The sequence below is a fragment of the Microplitis mediator genome, chromosome 2, assembly GCF_029852145.1.
Source record: "Microplitis mediator isolate UGA2020A chromosome 2, iyMicMedi2.1, whole genome shotgun sequence".
In the NCBI taxonomy this organism is placed as follows: domain Eukaryota; kingdom Metazoa; phylum Arthropoda; class Insecta; order Hymenoptera; family Braconidae; genus Microplitis; species Microplitis mediator.
This window is the reverse complement of record NC_079970.1, coordinates 17,624,890-17,645,942: the sequence shown is the minus strand read 5'-3', so window position 1 is coordinate 17,645,942 and position 21,053 is coordinate 17,624,890. Positions and strand designations below refer to the sequence as shown.

Below are 21,053 nucleotides of genomic sequence, written 5' to 3'. Positions count from 1 at the left end.
ATTTTAGCTCGATTAGGTATGGACTGTAAAGATAGTAATGATTGTATTGATATACTATATAGTGAATGCTCTGTGAGCAAAAAGTGTGAATGCATGTCAAACTATGCAGAATATAATATTACAACATGTAGACCATTACTAGGTAGTTATTGTTTAGAAAACCGACAATGTGCAACTCTCAATTCTATTTGTTTACATAATATATGTGTGTGTGACTATGGTCTTATAGAACTTTTCAATGACAAATGTACATCACGTAAGTTGATACATTTATCGAATCTGATGATGTGATTTTTATTTTTATTTAAGTCAATATTTTTTAATTGATCATTGAACGTGATTAATGTATGATTGATAATTTAGATTTTATCGGAACGTACTGCATGATAGATGGAGATTGCGAAGAAATACTGGGTTCGAAATGCGTAAACAATGACTGTGCTTGTAAAGACAACTATGATATGCTGAATGCGACAGCTTGTGTACCACTATTAGGTGAATATTGTAACAACAATCAACAATGCGCGCCCGCCAATTCAATATGCAACGAAAATAAATGCCAATGTGATTTTGATTACGTACCTCGATTTAATAATAAATGTATACCAAAAACAGGTAAAAACATTCGTAGATTCAAAGAACTGTCATTATTTTGTGTTAAATTACATAAAAATTGATTATAGGACATTTTAAAATATCATGTTACAAAGATGATGATTGTGTAGGCATTAAATATGCAAAATGTTCCACGTATCAAAAATGTGTTTGTCAATCAAATTACGTTGCTCTCGGTGATGACAAATGTATAGCACTTATAGGTGAATATTGTGACTCAGACGATGAGTGTATTTCATATAATACTGTTTGTATCAATAATAATTGTCAATGTCTAAAAAAATTTGTCATTAGAACCAAATATCAATGTGACCGTAGTAAATATAATTTTTTAAATTAATTATAGTTTGATCCATTTAGAAATTTACATTTGTAATTTGGATTTTTTTATTAGATTCGCTTGGTAGCAGGTGTCACGAGGATGATGATTGTGATATAGGAATAAAAAATTCCGTATGTTCAAACAGAAAGATCTGCGTTTGTCGAAGAAAATACTATGCATTAAACGAGTTCGAATGTGCCCCTTATTTACATCAATATTGTTTGAACAATGATGAATGTCGATTCAATTCTTCTATATGTGTTGAAAACAAATGTCAATGCAAACATAACTTTCAATCTGTATCAGCAAGTCAGTGCAAACCAAGTAAGTAATTTTTGGACTAAAATTGAACTGGAATAACTAGAACAAAGGATTCTAAATGCGAACATCACTTTATGCACCATAAAAAGAATTCATGACTTGAAATGATTTCAGTTGATTACTTGTATGTATGCAATGAAGATTTAGATTGCGGTGATCCATGGCATATTAAATGTTTTCCAGACAAGAAATGTCGATGCAATTCACACAATGTTTCAATTAATAGATCAACATGTTTGCCACTTTTACAAGGTTATTGCTGGAGGGATAGCCAATGCTTCGTTCCCAATTCAGCTTGTATTGATTACCGGTGTAAATGCAAACAAAATTTCGTGCCTGTATCTAGAAATCTATGCTTACCAGGTGATCAAAACTGTTACAGAAAATACTATTCTATAGATACACATCTCATAGTGTCGAATTTAGTGAATTATAAGGAATTTCATAGCATGAGTCTTATAATTATTTTTTATTCTTCACAGTGTGAAGTCAGTCCCTATCAGTAAGTTTATTCTTATCACCATTATGGCTTTTTTCATGGACTCCGAAACGTTTGCTGACAAATTATCATTGAATTATCATCATAACATTTACATTATGATTTGAAACGGTTTGAAAAAAAAAGAAGAAAAAAATTCCCTTATTTAGATATTACACCGAAAAAAAGTGTGGTTATGTTATTGTAAGCTTTGGAAGTATTGCTGATGGTAGATAGTTTTAACAATATCTATCGATTAATTAGCAACCCTTGATTGCTGCATTATCAGATTCTTCCTACTTCTCACTCAGCACAATTTCCAAATAAAAAAAATTAAAGCACAGAACAGAAATAAATTTATACAGGAGTGCGCCAATCATTACATCACAGATTTTTTATTTCTTCATCAGTTATTCTTTGGTATCATAATCAATATAATAGTTTATAAGTTTAAATTAAGTGACTGTTTTCATAATCGCACTCAGCCAGGCATTTTTACTTGAACGTTCATTCGTTAGATTAAATTTAGGTTACGTCAAATTTTTTAAGAATTGTTATAACTATAGCTTATTAAATATATAGTTGGATTAGCGAGACTTGACGTTTCGGATATTTTCGGTTTTTACCCCTACCATCTAAATTTAAGACCTCAGACATTGCACCTTGATGGTGGGGGTAAAAAACCGAAGCGCAGTCCAACTATATTTTTAAAATTAATGAAATTTTATATTAGAAAACAATGAAGTAATATAATTTATAAATTATTTTCCAAATCAACCAACTTAGCATAGTTTAATTGATATTGTCTTTGAGCGACTATAGGGCCATGTGTTGATCGAGTAATGGTAGATCACAACTTTTAGTGAGCGACTATGGGTACACTGAAGGACCTTATTTAAAAAATTAATAATAATTAATAATCAACATTATTCTTCAAACTAAAATTATATTCCAATGCTTAAAACTACAAAAAATAACTAAAAAAAAAAAATATAGTTTTTCATTCTTTTAATCATTTATATTGAGTGATTTAATCTCACTCCAATGAAAAGTGAGCGGGTATATATAGGCTTTTACCTTACCATAAAATAATTTATTTCAATATATAAAATTTGCAGATGGTATAATTCTGTCCTAACCTTCCCTATATTTTACCATATCCAAAGATCTTTATATTAAAATAAACATATTTCAATTTCCGAGTATCCTAAATCAGTATTAAAAATAAAAAAAAATAGAAATAGGTCAATTTACGTGAGTTATGAGGAGCGATCCTTAAAGCATACGGCTCGACTCATGTTCACATGAGTTAAATCCCGGGTATATGTATGTTTGCACAAGATATGAAAGCTGAACTAAACTACTGATGTATACAAGTACGGTCAAACGAATGAAAATTCCCTCAATGCTTTTATTATCCTCTTTCTTCTCACTCCTTCAATTTTACATCCATTCTATATCTATAATGATATATCCAAACCCGACCGCATATACATCGGGTTCGATCTAATCCGAGAATATATGAGGCTAATTTGTAACTTGTAATCTCTTCGTAAATGCTTCGATTGTAACTCTGTGAATTATGTTACGTTCGGCATACAGACAATGATTATAATAATAAAAGTAACTATTTCTTTCACCAATAACTGATCATACCATTTAACAATTCAATATCATCTGCATCCAGTAATACAATACAGTGTAATAACAATAATTTTAACGCTAATACAATCCTTGTATCCTTAAGATAGTTTAAATTGTTTTCAAAACCCACCGAAATTTCCAGTCGATTCTCCATATTTGCCTACTCAAAGTTTACAAAGAACATATTCACAACTCAATTCTAAATAGGTTGAACTCTCTCTTTCTCTCTCTATTCAATTCTAAAACTTGCAAGTAGAATTTTCTCTATATGAGCCACCAGCTTCAAACTATTCGTAATACATATCATATAACAGAATGAAATTCACAAACAATCCAAATTTGTCTCGAATTCGAAATAAGCCAAGTAAACTTTAGATTAAAATTTAATCGTTTGTCCATTGTACATACACACACATACATTTAATATATTTATAGAGTTAAAATTGTTAAATTAAATTTATATTGACCCGGTGAAGCGGCTAAACTATTTTAAATGGTAACCCGATGAATCAAAAATAAAAATACTGAAATAAAATTCGGCTGACAAAAATATATAAAATATAAATAGGCAAGAATAAATATTAAATTTATATTGATCTCCCTTTTTTTGTTATATATATAGAATACAAATTATAGGTATTTGGTATATATAGATAGATGTGAATATGCGGGATTAAATCGAGCCCTTACTTTCCAAAAAAAGCGCAAAAATCATGGACATTAACATAATCGGCTTACCTTTCATACATATATGAGGGGTGAAACTTTGTTCTGTATATATTCGCCGTGTATCCTGTGTCGTTTAGATTCAAACTACAACTACAGTCTGTATACTAGAGACTAGAGTATTAATATTAACACATGAGATATAGAGTAGATAGTTTATACGTGGCAAAATTTGCAGCTGGTTGTCGATTATATCGTTGCCGAATATGTGTCTACTTATTCCTTTGTTCATATAACGGAATTAATCTTCCTAAACACCTAAATTATAATCGCTGTTTTAACCTGGTGTGCTAATGCGTTATACATTTCCGGTACAAAGATATCTGCAAAGGAGATAACAATATTAATATATATCATAAATATATAAAGGAAAATACGTAAATGACAAACAGGTTCAGTAATTAAGTCATTAATAATTTGGTCCAGCAATTCGAATATGTATGATTAAATAATCAATGAGCATATATTATTCTATTGTAATTGATACAGAAAAATTTAATCAGTAATTTTAATTAATTATTTTATTTAAAGTCGTTGTATCCTTTACCTCAACTGTCAATAACACAAATTTTATCGTATAATTATTAATTAGGCAATACAATTAGTCAATCAGTTAATTAACTAATTATTGATATAATAATTGTAATATCTGAATATTATTTAATTGATTGCTTACTTCAAAATGCCCATATATATACCCTGATAGAAATGATTCCGGGTACCTGACCAGGCTTCATATAATTTGCCCGATTTGAAATAAGGGCCCGAGAAATCGTCCCGATTATTAGCCCGACTAGAATGTAACGCGTTTTGAGATGATGTATATAAATATACACAAAAAAACGGATTTCCTGCCCCAAGAAATTGTTGCATTACAAACTAAAAACAAAAGTTTTCTTAGGATCAGGACCTCAACAATTTTTTTCTTAAAGCGAAAAGAATTTTTTTTTCGCTTCAAGAAAAATTTCGTTTACGATTCATCATATGCAAAAAATTTCTTGGGGCGAGTAAAAATTTTTGGCGCTAAAATTCATTTTTTTTCGTGTGGGAAAGTGATGCAAAGTGGCCAGTTTGATTTCAAGTGAAATAAAAATTTCGGGTCTGATTGTTTCGCCCGCACAAATATAAAAGTGCCCTAATTGATGCAATATCGAATGATTGAAAATTTTGCAAAAAAAATTTTCATAAATGATTTAACACAAAAGACACACTGGGTAATAATCAACCGTTTTTTTTTTTAATTTGTGCCATTTTTGAACGAATATTTTTGATAAAATTTTCTATCGATTGATGAAAAAATTAATTGAATTTGATCAATCAAATCACTAAATATGCTTTCAAAATATCGCTGTGCATGAATCACCCGTTTGTGAATCTTCCGTAACTTTTTTTTGTATTTCTTAAGGGTTAATAGCTGCCTGATTAAACAAAATGATTTCCTTAATGATGAATGTATTTTTATATAGTATTAAAATCGAATCATTTCTAACCGTTTTGAATCGTTTTTTATAATCAGAGCTCTTCCTTCACTTTATTCTCCTCATTTTGAATTATTATTAATTAGTGCATAAGATGACTAATAAAATTGATCTTCTCTTTCAATATAAAGCCGAGAAATTTTTTACTATTCTTTCTTATAAGCTTTCCAACTTCAATATTTATTTATCTAAAAAGCAATAATATTTGGCAAGGTGTTTCTCGGTAATCCATACAGACGTATTTTCATCGATAACAATTTAGAAACAAAACGAATCAGGCAACGATAAAGTTTGGTTACTTTATCCTTTCGAGGATGAGCATGAAAAAAAAAATTAATAAATTCCCAGCACATGCAGCTCTATTATTTCTTTTCAGTTCAACTTTCGTATCTGACATAAAATTTTTTTTATTTTTTTGACATACTGTTCTTTTAATACTCGCTAATATTGTTTACTTATATCTTTAAATTTTTCCAGTAGCTAAATTCTATGTGCACGATAAAACTTCAATACTTTTTTTGTATAAGAACTTTTTACTTTCTCATTTATTAATTCACCAATTTTCGGTTTAGTGTATGCTATTGTTAATTAACTAATCATTATGAATATTATAAATATTCAACTTCGGTTAAAAATAATGAATTATTAATTATAGTAATAACGAGACCAATAGCTAACCAGCTACGGAAATATTCAAGTTTTTTTTTAGTAAAAAAATTAGTTGTAATGTAGCTGACATTAAAATAAAATAAAAAATAATTAATTTTTAAAAACTCTTGAAAACCCAATGGACGATTGATAATAAATGATTTAAAGATATCAAAGTTATTTTTACAAGAATACGTATATAAATAATGAAACAAACATACCAAAATGATAATGATTTTTTTTTATTTTATCAAATAAACTCTGGTGCCACTTTCTCTCCAAAAACTTTTACTGTTAAGTATTTTTGGTCAGGTTAACGTCAAGTTCTGCTGTTCCGAGTTTTGACTGTAATGTGAGTACAAGATGAACTACAAGTTGATGTAAGTTTACAACCCTAATAGAAATGCAAGTTGTATGAATCAGAATGTTACCTTCAAGTTGTAGAAAACAAAGTTGAAGACCAAAAGTTCATTTCAACGTGACAAAAAGTTGCAAGAAAAAACATGATAATGAAGTCAGTCGACGTCTAATCATTTTTGATTTTTTTTAAAAACGATAAACTGTAAAAAAAAACAATATTTCAAAAATTGCACCTATAGCTTTTGTATTTTTCTACATGCGTATATATTTTTAGGTTTGTTATTTTGCAATTGATTTGACAAAAAAAAAAAACCTGAAAATTGTCTATTGAGTCATGATCCTGAAGTTAGTAGACAATTAATGAGTGTGAATGTAGCTGACAATTGTCGATTTAAAAAATTTTGAAATAAGTGAATTAAATTTAAATCGAATAAAATTAAATAAATGCGCATTTATAGAATTTGAAAATCAGTATATGTATTTCTTTTATTTTTATATTTTTAATTTTTTAATTCATTTAATTGTAAATTAAAACTTGTCTCATATCTGCTACATTCACATGCACTTATGACGATTAACAATTTTCGGATTTTTTTTTTCAACAAATCAATTACAAAAAAAAAAAAAGCAAAAATATGCACATCTGAAAAATTAAAAAAACCTACGAGTGCAATTTTAAAAAATGATTATTTGTTATAATTTATCATTTAAAAAAAAAAAAAAATTAAGGGCCAGTTTTTCAAATCGAGTTTATTTTTATCCGGGTTTTAATTAATATTTCTAGTATATCTATATATTAATAATATACCAGTATAGATACCATTATAGATGCCCGTGATTAATAGATATACCAGCAATGATAATTAAAACCCGGATACAAATAAACTCGGTTTGAAAAACTGGCCCTAAACGTCGGCTAATTTCAGTATCAGTAATTCAGGATGAGTGTAAATGTAGCAGACATCAGACAAATTTAAAATTATAAATAAATAGGATAAATAATTTAAAAAATAAAATTAAAAAAAAATGCGCATTTAAAAAATTAAAAAATTAGTAAATGCATTTTTTATAAATATTATTTTTTAAATTATTTATCCTATTTATTTATAATTTGAAATTTGTCTGATGTCTGCTACATTCAAACTCATAATTCAGGATCATGAAAAATTTTAAATGAGCGAAATTTTACTTCCAAATTAACTACAAGTTAGCGTCAACTATTTGCACCATCAAGTTTTCACAGTCAACTTGACATCTTATTTCGGTTGTAGATTCCGCCGTTAACTTGCGATCAAAATGGCTATCAGAGATCAATAAAACAAAATTTCCATACTGCTTACGTCGATAAAATAGATCCCGTGGTAAAATTATAAAATTTAAAGATGCCGCCACCGGTCAGTTCTTGACATAATTTCTACAGTTAAGTCTTGAGTGAAACTATTGTCAAACAGTGACGTAGATGCAGAAGTGAAGGACGCAATAGAGTTTCTTCGAGTTTAACTACGCCATGTTGTGGATCGCGAAATAAAACAAGTCTCGTGATTTCGCTTGGTCTAACTTTTCCATAAAATAATAAAATTCTGTTGATTATTTCTCAGTTCACTCGTGCAAAATATCATAAGCTGATTAACACAATAATTATAATTATTTATTTAAAACTAAATAAATCAATAAGACATTGAGAAGTTAGTAATTCAGTGATTAATATATTTTTTTTATTATCTAAGTCAGCCATTAGTGTGCCTTGTATCTTAAGAAATGTGGAATTGAGTTATTCTTTTTAATTTACGACGCTTATTCTAGTTTTGTAGATACTTAAAACATTCACCATGCCGAGAAAACCAATGAATAATCGTTTTGGCAAACAAAACAAACATTTTTTCAGTAAGTACCTGTTCTTTTTTAATTATTATTATTCTCATACTGCTGTCTTTGTCAAACTCAGTGACTTTAAATTTATTTCATCATATTTTTTAATGATACTGTAAACAGCTCATGTCCATTAATATTTTAGTTTTAATCCACAAATTAAATATCATTAAAAAATAACCATATAAAATTCTAGGTAAAATTTTTATACTAAGAATTAATTTGTTTATTTAAAAACAAAATTTTTTGAATTTACGTTTTCACTATAACGTTTTCTCTTTTTTTTCACCACGTTTTTATTAAATCGCTTTCATGTATTCGGATGGAATTTCGTAATTAGTTAGTTAATTAGTTTTTCAATAAAGCATTGGGATAACCCATCCAGCCGTAATTTCGTAATTGATTTTAAAGTAACTTAGCTCAGGATTAGATGACAATGCAAGAAAATGAAAAGTAAACCAAACAAAAATAAATAGAAGGAGGATACAAAAAATTGCGTTTAATGTACGACTTAAATTTCGATCCGGGCCATTGCAACGTTAACTCGCTTTCGTATTCGTTTGTTTGGATGATTTAGATTATTGCACTACAAATGATATGACACGATATGTAAATTTTCTGATTGATAACTTCTCTCTACACTTCTTACAGTTATGTATTGCATCTTACAAGTATTTTCATAGCTATTAAAAATAATTTATCTGAAGATAAAAACTTTTTTCGCGCACAAAAATAAAGAAAATTTATCTTTTTGACTGCTTAAGGCTGGGCCGCACCTAACGAAATCTCGAGTTTAATAATTCTAATTATTTATTAAATGATTATCATAACAGCAATTTTCTTAGCTTTCGACTAAAAGCAGAAGACGAACTTCCTCGAAAGATTTTCATCACCCGAGTCCCATAAATATTCAAAAAGTAATTATAATTTTTAAATTCGAGATTTCGTTAGGTACGGCCGAGCCTTAAGGAGTAGTTGAAGATCGGAACGTTTTTCGCGCAACGAAAAAAAAGTTGTAAAGAAATAAATCTACTGGATCACTAGATTCCTTGAATTTTTCGCATATAAGGGTCGCATAAAAAGACCCAGTACCCGATCAGGGAACCAGTACCTGATTACTCATATATTTGTATATCCATATTTACTAAATTTGACTAAATAGACATATGAGTGTGAATGCCACTAATAAGTGGCAATTTAAAAAATTTTTGCATAAGTAAATAAAACAAAAGGAGAATAAAATTCAAAAAATGCGTATTTAGATCAATGAAAAATTAGTATGTGCATTTTTTAAAATTTAATTATTTTAATTAATTAATGTATTTATTTAAAATATATTTGTCTAATGTCTGCTACATTCATACTTATAATATAGAAATACAAATATATGGAGTAATTGAGTACTAGTTCCTCGATCGGGTATTAGATCTTTTAACTTAGATGCTGGTATATCAGCTGAAAATCTTAGGCCACCCCAATTTCCCAAACTACCCCTAAAGCAATCATATTACATGCATTTTTTTCATTTTTGTTGCGCGAAAAACGTTCTGCTCTTCAGGTACATGGCTATTTTCGGAAGTTGAGGTGGTCTAAGATTTTCGACTGACATATCAGCATCTATGTGTAAAACATTTCAGAAATCTAGTCATCCAGTAGAATTTTACTTTTGATTTTTTTTCCTCGCGCGAAAAACGTTCCGATCTTCAGGTACATTAAAAATACACAATTACAAATATTTTAAACTATGTAAGAAGTTCGGAATCTGTATAGGGTTTTAAATCTTGATGAAGCTTAGAGAAATTATTATTTACTTTTTACTCCGTTTTATAAACTTGGTCTATTAAAAATTTTTTTTTATGACAATAATTATTTAAATTTTGATTTTTACTTCCGCAGATCATGATGATAGAACAGCACGTATGGATGATGATCATCCAATGGATTTCGGTGCTGCTAAAGTACGTGTTGTATCGTTTAAAAAGGCACGATTAGTACCAGATCGTTCACGTTATATAAGACCAATGATTAAAGAATACTTGGGTGATGATGCTATGTCTTCGGGTGCAAATAATAATCCTCGCCAGGTTATGTTTAGGACTAAAAACAGAATGAAAGGTGGACGACTTAGTCCTATGGCACAACGAGGTCCTAAATTACATAAAAATAGAACTAATTTTAGTGGTGAAGCCCAATGGTATAAAATAACGGTTAGTATTTTTTTTTTTTATTTATATTACACTTTATTTCAACTCCTGTCTACAAGAAGAATAAACAATTGATCATTTTAAAAATATTATTTCAGATATTGTACGGCGATCAATATGAAAAAGACTTCATATTAAATAGTCTGCTGAGTTATATTGCCCCCGATACATTTATACCAATAATGGTAAATATTTATCTATATTTTAATTAATATTTAAAATTAAACTTGACGTTTGTTGTTACTAATTATTATCTAAAATTATTTATTTTACTTTTAGTACAAAGTCATAGGACAAGAAGCTATTTTTTATGTAGACAGTCAAGAGACGGCAAACAAATTATCGGAATGTAATAAAAAAATAACGACACCTGACAATCACAAAATTCAAGTAAGAATACGTCCTGGTTTCCCACGATGTGAAATTGACGACACGCTTAGAGGAAAATTGAAAGCAGCAATGGCTAAGCGGTACCGGCAAGAAAATAATGCCTTGGATTTGTCATGTTTTCATCATGATCCTGATCTTGTCCAAGATTATTTTTGTGCTTTATTCAGACCTGTGATGTTAATGTTAGTCTTGGATATAGTCGCCGAAGCAATTCCTAATCTCGAGGCATTAAATCTTGATAATAATAAATTGTCTATGGTAGACAAGTTAGTTTTTTTGGAGAAGAAATTTAAGCATTTAAAAATTTTATACATTGGTGATAACAAAGTAAGTTATTTTATTTTTTCATGTTATTTTATTTCAGTTCAGTAAACTCTTGTAATTATTATGACTATATTTTATTTTTTTCTTAGATTAGAGAAATGCATCAACTAGATGTTCTTAAAGATTTACAACTTGAAGAATTACGTCTTGCTGGTAACCCTGTTGTACTGCAAAGGTACAAAAAACGTACTGACGATTATATCAGGTACTGTAATCAATTTTTTATAATTATTTTAATATATCCAAGTAGTTGGATACAGGGGATTGGATAATTTTTTTTTTTTTTTTTAATTCTGATCTTGTAAAAAATTATGAAATGGCTGTAGTTTGGAAAAAAAAAAAAATTTTTAAATCTCCCTTTAATAATAAGGTATATTATTTTTGTTTTAATACAACTAATTCGGAGCATCCGCTTTTGGCTTTTTCTCTTCACGACAGTGACGTACGGAAGAAGTTCCCCAAACTACTGCGGTTGGTAAGTATTTAATTGTCATTAAAAAAAATATGTTTTTTTTTATATGACGATAAAATGATTATTAATATTAAATTAATAAAGGATGGTATGGAGCTACCGAAACCAATATTATTTGATGTCGCCGAAGAGGGTATCCAAGTACCACCAACGCAAAAGGTCTTTGCTAAAAACGGTGAAGCTCTTAAAGTTGCTGAACAGTTTATGCTTCAATACTTCACTATTTTCGATAGTGATTCTCGACAACCTTTATTAGATGCTTATCATGAGCATGCATTTTTCAGTCTTACTGTTGCTCCGTGTCCTACGATACAAAAGTAAGTTAATAAATTATATTTAATATAAAAGATCTAGTACCCGATCAGGGAACTAGTACTCGATCACTCCATCTTTTAGTAAATCTATATTTGGTAAAATTTAGTAAATATGGATATACAAATACATGAGTGATCGGATACTAGTTCTCTGATCTGGTACTGGGTCTCTTTACCTTATTCTTTAATAAAAATATTAATAATTGAATAGTAATATTTATTTATTTACAAATAATTTTTAATTACAGATTCAATAAATACACACCAGATAATAGAAATTTATTCCGTTCAAGTGATACATCCCGTCGTACGAAATTACTAAAACAAGGAAGATTACCAGTAGTATCATTTATTTCTGAATTACCTAAAACTCAACATTATTTGAATTCATTTACAATGGACATTGGAGCTGTAACGGTAAGTTAGACAACAATTAATTAATTAATGGCCAGTTTTATTTTTAATCCGGGTTATAATTATTATTGCTGGATACATAAATATATAATTAATGTATAGACATACTAGCAATATTAACTTGAACCCGAATAAAATTAAACCCGATTCTCAGACAGTGCTTCCCACTTTTTTAAAATTTTCAATTACTTCTGTCATAAAGATATCAAAATTTTATCGATTAGTATAGAATTTTTTAAAAATCTTTAATGTTATTAATTACTAGTTAAAGAAAATTTTTTGAATAAATTTTAGCCCACAAAATTTGAAAATTCAGATTATAAAATTGATATGAAGATTTTACTGAAATTTATTTAACAAATTTTGTTTAACTCCCTATTGATTACAACTGTACGTAATTTTTTCTTAAATACTAATCTCAGCGAAATCACAACTACGTTGTCTTTTTTCAATTAATGTTTTAATTTAATTAATCGACAGTTGAGTCATTGAAAATTTGTGAAAAGTGGGGAGAGAGCACCATCTGAAAATGCCCTTAAATAAATAAATAAATAATAATTTAAATTATTTTATTAGCCATCGACGATAATGATAACAGTGACTGGGCTTTTCAAAGAAGTAGGAACCAAGGATCAAGCAATTCGTTACTTTGATCGGTCATTCATAATTGTTAAATACGGCAGCGGTTATTGTATAAAAAATGAGCAGCTTCATTTAGCTCATCCAACACCAACTCAAGAGCGTCAAGTCATTAACAGTCCGCAAAATTCAATAGCTGAACAAGCAGCAGCTGCTCAAGCTTCTGTCCAACAAGTACCTCAACAACAACAACAACAACAACCACAGCAACAACTACAAGCTCAGCCTCAACCGTCGACATCAGGTACATCTGAACCTAATCAACAACTCCAACATCAAATGACTGTTGCTTTAATGGAGCAAACGAAAATGAATTTAGAGTGGAGTTTCAAGTGTTTACAAGAGGTACAGTGGAATTTCGATACAGCCATTCGGGCTTTTAATGAATTCTTCCAAGCTGGGAGAATTCCACCAGAGGCGTTCTCTTAATAATGGCCTCTGCTAATATTAAAATATTATTTATATATAGAAATTTAAAGAAAAAATGAAAAAAACACCAAATTTATAGTCTTATTAATTAATATATTAATAGTTGGCACGAATTTGGTGATATTTTTTTTACTGTTAAATATTTAAATATTCCTTTAGTATAATTGTTAAATATTAATCTAGCATATTTTCTTGCACTGAGTCTTGGCTTAATATCCAAATTCGTGACACGTTTATTTAATTAGAGAAAAAAAAAATAATAACTAAATAACATTCTGTACATCATTTATAAAATTTACTTAACTGCCAAATATTAATGAATCAAATCATTTTCACTTATAATTAAAATCATTGAAGACAAAAAAAATTATAACTATAATACGACAGATATAGTTACCTTGATATTTATAAAAAAAAAAAAAAATTGATATACTAAAACAGTATAGAGATGTAATAAATTTGTAGTGTGCATTCGAAAAATAATAATTTTATATTTTAATCTAATTATGATAATTAATGTTCATTAATTATCGTTGTCAATTAATTTTTCTAGCGCACACTTATCAATTAATTAACAAATAATTTTTTTCAGTTATTTTAATTATTATTTTTAATTAATGAGGATAAATAATCAAATATTTAGAAAATTTTCAAACAAATATCAAATTATCTTCTTTTAATTTCATATTTTTTAAAAACATCGTATCAGTTTTTTAATTTTATTATTGTTCTTAAAACTTTTTTCTTTTTTTTTTTTTTTTGACTCTTTATTCTCATGATCCGGGAAAAAATATAAAAAAAACAGTCAATTGCCATAGTAATTTTTACAGTAAAAATAGCAAGGATTGTAAAGATTCTTTCGAAGAAAAATTGAAACTAAGTAGAAATTGTTTAAACAAAACTAGTTTTAAATTTAAAAATGACATAATTAATTTTTAAAAAGTAATAAAACATGAATACTAAAATAAAACACACAATTGAGGAAGACTCCTGAAGAAGAAACAAAGAAGATTTAAATTAAATTATAATAAAATTTAAACCAAGAAAATATGATCTGCTTACACACCAGCAATGTACTCGTATAAATTAATTTACGAGTACTAATGATGCAGTGGCAAAATAAATCGAGCTTCGGTTTGTTCAAGATAATCTTGTTCGAACCATCAAGAGAAGCTTGATGTCATACATTTTGTTATGATAACTAGAAATTTATTTCTAGTTTTAAATCATGGGTATATGAAATACAACAACGCATCGTCCTTCAAATAAATTTTTAATTATATTTATTACACATGAAGGTACGATTGCGCACTTTGTCAATCAATATACAACTACATTAAATCATTAACTTCAAGAGGAAACAAATGTCGTACCTTGTATCTGGGATTTAAGTCTTCCTTAAAATTGTGCATTAGTATTTAAAATATTAATTATCTTTGAGTGCAATTTATTATTAATTTTAAAAAAGTAATAGTTTAACTAGTGAATAATTTAAAACAGTTTATATTTAAACAATTTCTTTTAGTAGTAAGACTGACTCGAAAGAATATTTACAAAATTTTGCTATTGAATTTATTTTTTCAATTAATAATTTTTGAATTGAGTATAATTGTAATTATGAATAATAAATTAGTTTTTAATTATTTTGCATTGAAAAAAAAAAAAAAAAATTACATGTTTTTTAATTCTATCAAACGTCACTGTTAAATAATTTTGTTATTTTTTTTTTTTTTTCTCATTGATAGCAAAAAAAATATTTTTTAAATATAAAATATATTTAAGTATAGATAAATATCAAATAAATCAAATTTTACTTTAATATACGAAGATAATTTTTTGTATCTAATTTAAATTTGTAATGGTTTAGTTATTAATTATGTAATATTAGAAATAATTAAAAAAAAAAAAAACTATAACATAACAAAACGCTGTATTATATTAATATTCGATAATATAATTATAATATTACATTTTATTGAATAAATTTAACGAAAAAAAAACAATGATAAAGAAAAAAAAATGAATAAAATAATAATTGTAAAATATAAAAAAAATTTTTTAAGACGTAGTGAAGGTTTTGGAACTACACTAATAATGACATCTCGTTTATCTTTTATCTGAAAATAAATTACGTATATATTTGAATAAACTTTTTTTTTATTTAACAAAATCTTTAATCCCAAAGAAAAGTTTTTTAGTAATTTTATATTTTTAATTAGTATTTAAGACTTAATTAAATATTCATGCGCATAATATATTATTTAATGATTTATTTTAAATTAACTAGTCAATCAATATTGTAGACAACTAAGTAATAATTTAAACAAAAAAAAATTTTAAGCGGTTGATCCTGAGGGCCAACTCCATTATAATTTTGTTATTTTCGAGCTTGTGGCCTTACAAAAGTTTTTACTCATGTCGAAGGTGAAAAACCAAAATTATTTTATACTCTGATAGAAAATACAATTAAAAATAATTGAGAACAATTGAAAAAATTTTAATTAAATCTTTTAGCTACTGATTATTATGGGCGTTTATCATTAAAAATTAATTTACATGGACTTTTAAACAGCGTAAGTAAACAATTTTTTAAATTTTTATTCAAAATTATACTTAAAGAAATTATGAAAGTGAATGTAGCAGATATGAGGCAATTTATAAATTTTAAATTAATTAATTAATTAATTGAAATAATGGAATCGAAAAAAATGCGCGCACTGGTTTTCCAATTATTTAAGTACGCAATTTTTAATTTTTATTCTTCTTATATTTTATTTATTTATCTGAAAATTTAAAAAACTGCCATTGTCAGTTCAATTCACGCTCATAAATACACAAATTTGATTGACAATCGTCAAAGCTTCTTAGCATGACTTCAATAAATTTTTTATATAGTTGGACTACCAGATTACGAATAGAGAAATTGCATGTTTATTAATTAAAATTTTTTTTCAAAGTTTAATGAAAGTTATTAAGGAAAATTGAGGGAAAAGTATTATAATAAATGATTTCTCAGTTAATTTTAAAACTAAAAATTGTTTCTTAAAAATGTAAATTCAAACGCAAGTGACGTCATTATATCGGTTCCGACGCGCCATCGTACGGAGAGAAAAAAATATCAAAATTTACCCTATCAGAATCACAACAAAAATAGAATACAAGAGAATAGCATGACTTTCATTGGTTCTCATCTCCAACAGATGTAATGACGTCATAATCAATTATGTCGTTTTTTTTGCGCCAAAATATATTCATTTCTTATAATTAATTCATAAAATAATGAAAATTTTGACTTAAAAAAAAATTATTAAAACATATTCTTTAAAAGTTGTTCTTCATCTATTAATAAATGTATGATGATCAAAAATTCATCCAACTTCTTTATCATTAGATCAAAATTATAAAAACAGTTATTTTGATTAATCGTGTCAACGATATCTTTAAGACAAATTAATCTACTTAGAACAGTGTTAAAGTCATCTCATTTTTTGAAGCTATTATAATTTTATTAATAAACTTAATAAAAATTAAAGCTCTAGTTGAAAAAAAAAAAACGATACTGAAAGTAGCAGACAGAAAAGTTTGTAATTTTTATAAAAAAAGTTACTTTGGTAAAATTCAATTTTTAGAACGTGCACAAAAATAATTGTAAAATATTTTAATTCGAAAATTTTACGTTTTTTCTATAAGTATTTTATTTGTATGTTTAAAAGAATTAAATTTTTTCAATGTCTTCTACTTTCTGAATCATAAAAAACGACAATGGATCTAAAATTAAGCTGGGATATAAATTATTTAATCAATTGCCTACCGAAGTTATAAATTAACTGTTTGACTAAGTTTGATATTTTGAATTAAGTACGATACTGATATGAAGATTTTGCTGCAATTTACTTATGAGGTATCGTTTAACTCTTAATTGGTAACTGTTTTTTTTTTTTGTATCGTAAAACTGATTACATTTTTTTTTTTTTTTTAATTAGCCTAATTTTAATCAATGAATAAAACTGAGTGTGAATGTAGCAGATATGAGACGAATTTCAAATTACGAATAAACAAATTAAACAATTAAAAATATAAACGTAAAAAAATGCACATCCTCATTTTCAAATTCTATAAATGCGCATTTTTTAAATTTTATTCGATTTTTCTTGAATTGACTCAATTCAAAATTTTGAAAATTGTCAATCGTCAGCTACATTCACATTCATTAAAGAAAACACACGTCCTACACATGAGTGTGAATGTAGCAGACACAAGACAGTTTATAAATTTTAAATAAATAAATAAGTCATGAAATTTTAAAAAATGCGCGTACGAATTTGTCATTGATCTAAATACGCATTTTTTTATTTCTATTCCACTCACATTTTATTTATTTATTTATTTAAAAATTAAAAAAATTCCCACTTGTCAGTTACATTACACTCATGTCTTACACACGCTCGGACATGATTCGGAAAATAATTAGAATAATTTTCTAGGACCTGGAATCTCCAATATTTCATGAAAACTTAATTTTCATAAATGAAACCTAAAACAATAACTTGTTTACTTTTTTATTTCTTAGCGGGAAATTTAAAAAATAATAAATAGACCTGAGGGGAATCGTTTTTTAAATAGAAGTGGGAGAATCTTTGACATTTAATCTGTAATCCCCTACATTCTTAAAGACTTTGATCATCGATTATCAATGTTACCAACTCAAAAATTACCAAATTTTTAACCGAAAAAGACGCACGCGTGCGGTTCGTAACTTGAAACACTTGAAATAAATTTAAATAAACATAAACACGTGACAATAAAAAATAACTAAAACTAAAAACCAACCGAAAAAAGTTGTAATTAATATTTAAATAAAATTTATTTATCATTTTTAATAAATATCAGACTTTAACCTACACTATATATAGATCTACGATCTAGCGTGTGGTCCAGTGAGTCCGGTATCAGATAACAAGGTGTTTATTTAATCACATAAACAACTTTATTCTTTTTACATTTATATTGTAACTTGCCAAGTGCGTAATAAGTTTAATTGAAAAATAAAAGAATAAAAAATGTCTACATTTACTGGCAAGTCCATAAAATCAAGACTTGGATTTTTTACGAGAAATGGTGATGATGATAATGATGATGATGATGATGCTACCAGCAACATGGATTGGAATTCTAGTAGACAAAAAATATCTTTCAGGATTAGAAATAAATCCCAGCCCAAATTAATTGGTTTTATTAATGGTAATAATGGTCATGATGATGATGATGATGAGAAACGAACAGGTAAAAATAAAAATCTAGTATTATTTACTCGAAAAAATAGATTAAGTGGAACAGAACCATATAATGTATCTAGAAGACCAAAAGCTGTTTGGAATAAATTAGATAACCTTAGTGAAGCAAACTGGTACCAAATAGTGATGCCGCACGTCCATATGTATGATAAAAAAATAATAATTGATGCTTTATTAAATTATATGAAACCACAGACATTTGTACCAATCATGTATAAAATTGTAAATCGCAAGGCTATATTTTATGTTGATAATCAAGAGGCTGCTGAACGATTGGTTAATTGTCATGAAAAAATATTTATTGATCGTGGTTTTAAGATACGTATTATTTCAGAGTTATCAGGATTTCCAAAATTTGAATTTGATGAAGTATTTAAAATGCGTATTAGATTAGCTATGGCAAATAGATACGTTGAAGAAACTAAATCACTTAATTTGTCGTGTTTTCATCATGATGTTCATCTTATTGACGATTATTTTTGTGCTTTATTTAGACCAGAGATACTTATTTATGTATTACAAATAGCTGCGGAAGCAGTACCATATTTAGAAGCGTTAAATCTTGATAACAATAAATTATCAAGGATTGAAAAATTGACTGTATTAAGTACTCATTTTAAAAATTTAAAAATTCTTTATCTTGGTAATAATAAAATAAAGTATGAATCGACATTAAATGTATTGAAGGATCTTAAGTTAGAGGAACTACGTCTCGAAGGTAATGATTTTATCAGTAAATTGCAGAAGATGGATTTGAATTACTCATCTGTGATAAGAGAAAAGTTTCCAAATCTTGTACGTCTAGATGGTAAACCATTGCCAAAAGTTATAAAATTTGATATTGAAGAAACAAAATCTCTGCCTGAATTTATTAAATTTTTTGCGACAAATTCTCACGTCCTGGAAATTACTCAACAGTTTATAAAACTGTATTTTGACATTTATGATAGTGATTCACGACAGCCATTACTGGATGCTTATCTTGACAATGCAGTTTTCACAATGACAATAGATCCTAATTCTACAATAGATGTAAACAGTGTGTATGCATCTGCTGATAGAAATTTAATCCACACAAAAAATTTTAGAAGAATAAAATTATTTAATAAAGGAAGGCTTCACATTGTCACTTGTTTATCAGGATTTCCAAAGACTCAACATCTTGCTGAAACTTTTACTATCGACATAAATGCTCTCACAGAGTCTATGATGATAATAACAATCACCGGATTGTTCAAAGAACTTGGTTTCAAAAACAAAACTGTTCGTTTCTTTAGCAGGACATTTATTATTGAACAATTTGGAACCGGATACTGTATCAGCAATGAACAACTTCACTTAACTGATGCTACTAAAAATCAACAGCAGTTTGTTAATCAACAGCAACTGGTTCATCAACAGCAGCTAATTAATCAGCAACAGCAGCAGAATATCTTTCAGTCAACCCAAAGTCTTGAGAGAATCCCAAGTACACCAGCACCAGTTTCATCGCCGATTATACCGAATGGTAACACTCAACTTCCTGATACCATCAAAGAGCAAATGACCCGAGCATTGAGTGTAACAACGAAAATGAATTATGAATGGAGCTACAAGTGTTTAACTGAAGTTAATTGGATTTATGATATTGGTATCAAAGCATTCGAGGAACACCATAAACGAGGAGCTATACCTCCAGAAGCTTTTAGGTGATGGTGCTTTGTTTATTTTTTCTGCTTTATATTTTATTTTATTTATTTTTTTGTTACCGCTTATTACTTATGTCATGACTAAAAAAAGTTTATTGTTAAATTTAAGATTTTGAACCATAATTTTTTATGGTTTCTTATCATCAAAGTATTACATTACTTATAAAGTCTATATTAAGATAAAATATATGATAAAATCAAAGATTTAAATTCATCTTAATTTTGATTAATCAAAGTACTTATCAATAATCTCTAGTTACTGAAATAAATACTCGTAATATTTTAAGTAATTAATAGTAATTTGTCAACATCTTTTTACTATTGGGTTAAAAAAGTATATAATTAAGAAAAAAAATATTTTTATATAGATAATAACTCAAACAAGTGCCAATTATTAATAATAATTAATTATCTATATTTTTTA

The 21,053-nt window shown here is 27.4% G+C and overlaps 2 protein-coding genes and 1 long non-coding RNA gene across 5 annotated transcripts; 2 read left to right on the top strand and 1 right to left on the bottom strand.

The window, feature by feature from the left end:
* Positions 1-2,526: 2,526 nt before the first annotated feature.
* Positions 2,527-6,831, bottom strand: LOC130662903 (uncharacterized). 2 transcript variants are annotated; one of them, XR_008989122.1, is made up of 4 exons: positions 6,664-6,831; positions 6,454-6,577; positions 4,119-4,429; positions 2,527-2,626 (listed from the first exon to the last, which is right to left on the bottom strand). It is a non-coding gene; the product is annotated as an uncharacterized LOC130662903 (long non-coding RNA). The 2 variants fall into 2 exon arrangements; XR_008989121.1 differs by lacking the exon at positions 2,527-2,626 and having other exon boundaries at positions 3,983-4,429.
* Positions 6,832-8,072: 1,241 nt separating this feature from the next.
* LOC130663484 (nuclear RNA export factor 1-like) lies at positions 8,073-14,670 on the top strand. Of its 2 annotated transcripts, XM_057462731.1 has the most exons (10): positions 8,073-8,277; positions 8,396-8,476; positions 10,358-10,668; positions 10,764-10,850; positions 10,945-11,382; positions 11,469-11,584; positions 11,818-11,854; positions 11,936-12,168; positions 12,414-12,582; positions 13,156-14,670. In XM_057462731.1, exons 2-10 carry the CDS (start codon positions 8,422-8,424, stop codon positions 13,645-13,647), a joined length of 1,938 nt encoding a protein of 645 aa, XP_057318714.1. In that variant the 5' UTR covers positions 8,073-8,277; positions 8,396-8,421; the 3' UTR covers positions 13,648-14,670. The 2 variants fall into 2 exon arrangements, with proteins under 2 accessions (XP_057318714.1, XP_057318715.1); XM_057462732.1 differs by having other exon boundaries at positions 8,073-8,476.
* Positions 14,671-18,357: 3,687 nt separating this feature from the next.
* LOC130662950 (nuclear RNA export factor 1-like) lies at positions 18,358-20,925 on the top strand. Its single transcript, XM_057461939.1, has one exon. The coding sequence runs from the start codon at positions 18,708-18,710 to the stop codon at positions 20,631-20,633; it is 1,926 nt and encodes a 641-aa protein (XP_057317922.1). The 5' UTR covers positions 18,358-18,707; the 3' UTR covers positions 20,634-20,925.
* The last annotated feature ends 128 nt before the right edge of the window (positions 20,926-21,053 follow it).

Coding starts and splice junctions, on each gene's coding strand:
- LOC130663484 (XM_057462731.1), top strand. CDS start 8,422: ATGCCGAGAAAACCAATGAATAATCGTTTTGGCAAACAAAACAAACAT. Junction 8,477..10,357: donor ACAAAACAAACATTTTTTCA/GTAAGTACCTGT, acceptor TTACTTCCGCAG/ATCATGATGATAGAACAGCA. Junction 12,169..12,413: donor CCGTGTCCTACGATACAAAA/GTAAGTTAATAA, acceptor TTTTAATTACAG/ATTCAATAAATACACACCAG.
- LOC130662950 (XM_057461939.1), top strand. CDS start 18,708: ATGTCTACATTTACTGGCAAGTCCATAAAATCAAGACTTGGATTTTTT.